The following is a 4,076-nucleotide window of genomic DNA, read 5'->3' as shown; positions in this document are numbered from 1 at the left end:
TGGCTGTGTTATTATCAACCTTTACCGTTCTTCCAATAAGATTACCTATTTTCCTCAATATGGTTCCGTTATAAAGCTCAATCGGCAGACCCGGTAACCTCACCCATGCTGTGATTTTGTCAATTGTAGCTCTTAGTGGATTAAAATTTGGCTCCCACAGTCTGATAGTTAGGTAGTGGTCATAAACCTTCCAAGTCCCCTCCATGAGGGCAAAGTCAAAATCCTCACTAGCATAGAATTTGACTAGATAAATCGTTACTTAAGTCGATAACGTCTACGGTCCCTTTTTTGCTCCACATGGCCTCTAACCTTCTTTTGATAGCAGCATATCCCACCCTTCTACCCATCAACTTTACTATTAAGGTATTCCACCATGGCTTCCAAAGTTCTCTCTCCATAGCATCGCTAATGACGATATTATAGAGGCCCTCTTTGGTCTTCTCTACTCTTATGTTCTCTGTGTTGCAAGTGTCAGTTTCCTCTTCTCGATGCTCTTTCTCTTCTTTGTCATCTTCACTGCTTATGTTTCCTTCTTTACTAAGTTCAACGATGTCTTCTTCCATGTGATCTTTAGTGAATCCACCTCTTACCATTTGGGCAAAAGATTTTCCAGCTTTAAAATTCCCCTCTAACTCCATGCTGTCTCGCATCCATTCCTCATCTCTCGGTTGGAGAAGTTGAGTGCCAGTGAAACCTTCTCCATCTTTTCTTACCTTTTTAATACTTCTCTTAAGTTGGTCTTGTTCTTCTACTGTAGGTTGATGCTCATGAGAGGGTCCCGTAGGACCTTCGGCACCGGACATCAGGCTGAAAAATTTCAAACGGACAGAAAGCGAAAGTTGTACGGAGAGAAAACGGCTATTTTTTCTTTCGGTAGTGATTCCCCATTTCTCTCTCTACTCAACCAACAATAGCAAATTCCTCAGTTTCACAATTTCAATTTGGTGATTGAATTTATTGGATCGTCATGTTTCTTCACTCTTTTTTGTTTTTAGTTTGTATGGATCCTTTTGTGCTCTATTTTATTGGAGTACAAAAAGTAAAACATGGAGCATAATGGTCCAAATTTTCCCATAAAAAAAAGGCTTATTTATTTTGTTGACGAGAAATTTTGTTCCTTGTAGTCTTATTAACAGATTCGTTTTTGGTCAGTATTAGCAGAAATCGTATCATGTCCATGAAGCACCGTAACTGTGATGAAGGTCTCATGAGATAATTGGGGATGTTTATTCTGCTGAGTTATAAGCTGCAAAACTGATTGAATTCACAGCCCATATAACTTAGTTACGGACTCATCCAAGTGATGGTGGATCCGTGTCCCGCTACAAAAAAGCCAGTACCCAAAAAACGAGAAAAGGGCAAAATCGAGAAAGAAAAGAAAGAACATCCACGTTAGCGTCTTCACTCTTTGTCGAACAGTACTCAGTTATTCCAAAAGGAATCAAGCGCTGCGAACTGCAACTACACGCTCACTCTCAGAAAAAAAAGAAAAGAATCTTTGGAAATGGAGAACTTCGACAACGTTAGGGTCAATACAAGGGTTCGACGAGGATTCACTGATATTTATAGGAGAGAGGTTGGGTTGTCTCACCCTAGCGGCTTTGCTCGACGCTTTTCTGCTTCAGAGGTTTTCACTCGAATTCTTTTTTCATTGTTTAACGTCGGTAACTTCATTATCGCTTTCAATGTTTGAATTTGGAAACTTAATATAACATTGGAATTTTTGAGCATGCATCAGAAGAGGTGGCCCAGGTATGCATTTCTCTGTCATCCAAGGAAGCTACAATTTTGTGGTTTCGTGTTCTTCAAGTTTAACATGTTCCCTCATTGGTGTAATTTGTGAATCGGGAAGCAAGTTCAGAAATTTGAATAGTTGTTATGATTTCTATTGGTGATTATGAATATCTTGTATATGCTTGCAGGCTCTTGTGCAGAACCTGAATTTATATGGCAAGTTAAATGGTCATGAAGGTTGTGTGAATGCAGTGGAGTTCAACTCTACTGGCGACCTTCTTGTCTCAGGTTCTGATGACAGGCAAGTTGTGTTTTGGAATTGGGCATCCAAAACTAAATTGTTTGCATACCCTTCTGGCCACTCAGACAACATATTCCAGACAAAGATAATGCCATTCACCGATGACAGCCGAATAGTTACTTCTGCTGGTGATGGCCAGGTAAAATTTACTCAATATTGAATTCAGTATTCTGTTCTTCGCTTTTGTCAATCTTTGTAACTACAAAGGAAAAATGGGAGACTGTTGAATAGAATACCATAATAATAAAGCATAACAAACCAAGATCATTCATATCAATTTCCTTCTTCAGTTGAATAGTTTTATCCTCATGTGGATTGTGGAGCCTTGCCCTCTGGTACATCATTCAAATGATATTAAACATATCTATATGCTCTTTTAAAGTGTCTGCTGAAATCCCCTTGTCTGGAAATTGATCTTTCCTTTTGCAGATAAGGCTTGGTGTTCTTCGGGAGGATGGTCGAGCTGACATTACATTGTTGGGGAAGCACCGTGGAAATGTCTACAAGCTTGCTGTGGAGCCAGGAAGTCCACACATATTCTACAGTTGTGGTGAAGATGGTTTAGTTCAACATGTTAGTCAAGTATTACATCATGTTGCATGTTGAAGCTTTCCTTTATACTATATACTAACAGTTGTAAAGGTTTCCTTTGTAGTTTGATTTGCGAAGTAGTTCTGCTACAAAATTTCTCTGTTGTTCCTCATCTATGGGGAGCAATAAAGATTCCACAAGCAAGATAGGTTTGAATTCCATTGTGATTGACTCTAGAAATCCATATTACTTTGCTGTTGCGGGATCTGATCAATATGCACGCGTTTATGACATAAGAAAATGTCAGTGGGATGCAGCAAGAAATTCAGATATACCTGTTAACACATTTTGCCCAAATCACTTAATTGAGTCAGATACTGTGCACATCACAGCATTGGCTTATTCAAGCTCTAGCGAGCTCCTTGTTTCTTATAATGATGAGCTGATTTATCTGTTTGAAAAGAATGCCGGCTGGGGTTCTTCACCTTCTGCTTCATCTGAGGACTTGAAGAATATTCAACAGGCACAAGTTTACTCGGGCCATAGAAATCAACAGACAGTTAAGGGAGTGAGTTTTTTTGGCCCCAGTGATGAATATGTGTTGAGTGGCTCAGATTGTGGCCATATATTCATCTGGAAAAAGAAGGATGCTAAGCTGGTGCGATTAATGGTCGGTGACCAGCATGTTTTAAATCAACTCGAACCTCATCCACATTTACCTATTCTGGCAACTTGTGGTATAGAAAACGATGTGAAGATCTGGGCTCCCCTAGCAAGTGACCTTCCACCAATTCCTGTGAACGCGAAAGAGGTAGGATAGGATTTGTTTTGGCTATAGGATATGTTTGTGATCAGTATGCTATTTTCGTTTACATAATTCATTTGCCATTCTTGTAACTTCCTGACTGAATATATATAAACAGATAATTGAGGCAAACCGGAAGGGCAGAGAAGACCAGACACGGGGAACCCTTCCTCCTGCTGTTATTATGCATGCTCTTCGCCTGCAGAGGCGGCAGACATTGGCCTACATTGAAAGAAGATATAACAGAGCTGACATTATGAGTGATGATGAAGATTCAGAGGACTACATTCTAGGATTATCAGATGATGTCTCTTCTGAAGAGGATTCTACTGCAAATTCAAGAGATTGCAACATTAGCTAAACTTGAAGAAGCGGATTTTGTTGAAGTTGGCTGATCAATTCCTTAGGAAATGATGTTAGCTTCACCGTTTCCAATAAGTATTTTGATAACAGAATCAGAATATACAAGTTTGAAGTATGTAGTGATAAACTTCATAGGGAATGATTAGGGAGTGAAGAGTAAAATATTGATTGTTCCAGTTGAAGTTTGTTGTTCAGGTAGATGGTGCAATGAAATACTGACATCATTATATGTACAGGTATGAAATAATTAATTAACAGACAGTTTTTCATAAATAAGACGAGGAAATTTGGTATTAACTGTATTACACTATGTAAATAAGGCAGAAGCCTTACTCTTGTTTT

At 39.0% G+C, this 4,076-nt stretch overlaps 1 protein-coding gene across 1 annotated transcript; it reads left to right on the top strand.

Annotated features, from left to right (window-relative positions):
* Positions 732–4,076, top strand: LOC107613890 (DDB1- and CUL4-associated factor 8). The gene is made up of 6 exons (XM_016316081.2): positions 732–873; positions 1,153–1,627; positions 1,923–2,174; positions 2,465–2,608; positions 2,691–3,377; positions 3,490–4,076. The coding sequence occupies exons 2-6, from the start codon at positions 1,505–1,507 to the stop codon at positions 3,730–3,732; spliced, it is 1,449 nt and encodes a 482-aa protein (XP_016171567.1). The 5' UTR covers positions 732–873; positions 1,153–1,504; the 3' UTR covers positions 3,733–4,076.

This window comes from Arachis ipaensis, chromosome B08 (genome assembly GCF_000816755.2).
Source record: "Arachis ipaensis cultivar K30076 chromosome B08, Araip1.1, whole genome shotgun sequence".
NCBI classification, from domain to species: Eukaryota; Viridiplantae; Streptophyta; class Magnoliopsida; order Fabales; family Fabaceae; genus Arachis; species Arachis ipaensis.
Note: the sequence above shows the minus strand (reverse complement) of the source record. Positions and strands in the feature narration are given on the sequence as shown.

What these genes read in the sequence shown, in the direction of transcription:
- LOC107613890 (XM_016316081.2), top strand. Translation starts at nt 1,505, where the DNA reads ATGGAGAACTTCGACAACGTTAGGGTCAATACAAGGGTTCGACGAGGA. An exon ending in GACGCTTTTCTGCTTCAGAG is followed by an intron (nt 1,628 to 1,922) that starts GTTTTCACTCGA and finishes ATATGCTTGCAG; the next exon opens with GCTCTTGTGCAGAACCTGAA. An exon ending in TTCCTGTGAACGCGAAAGAG is followed by an intron (nt 3,378 to 3,489) that starts GTAGGATAGGAT and finishes ATATATAAACAG; the next exon opens with ATAATTGAGGCAAACCGGAA.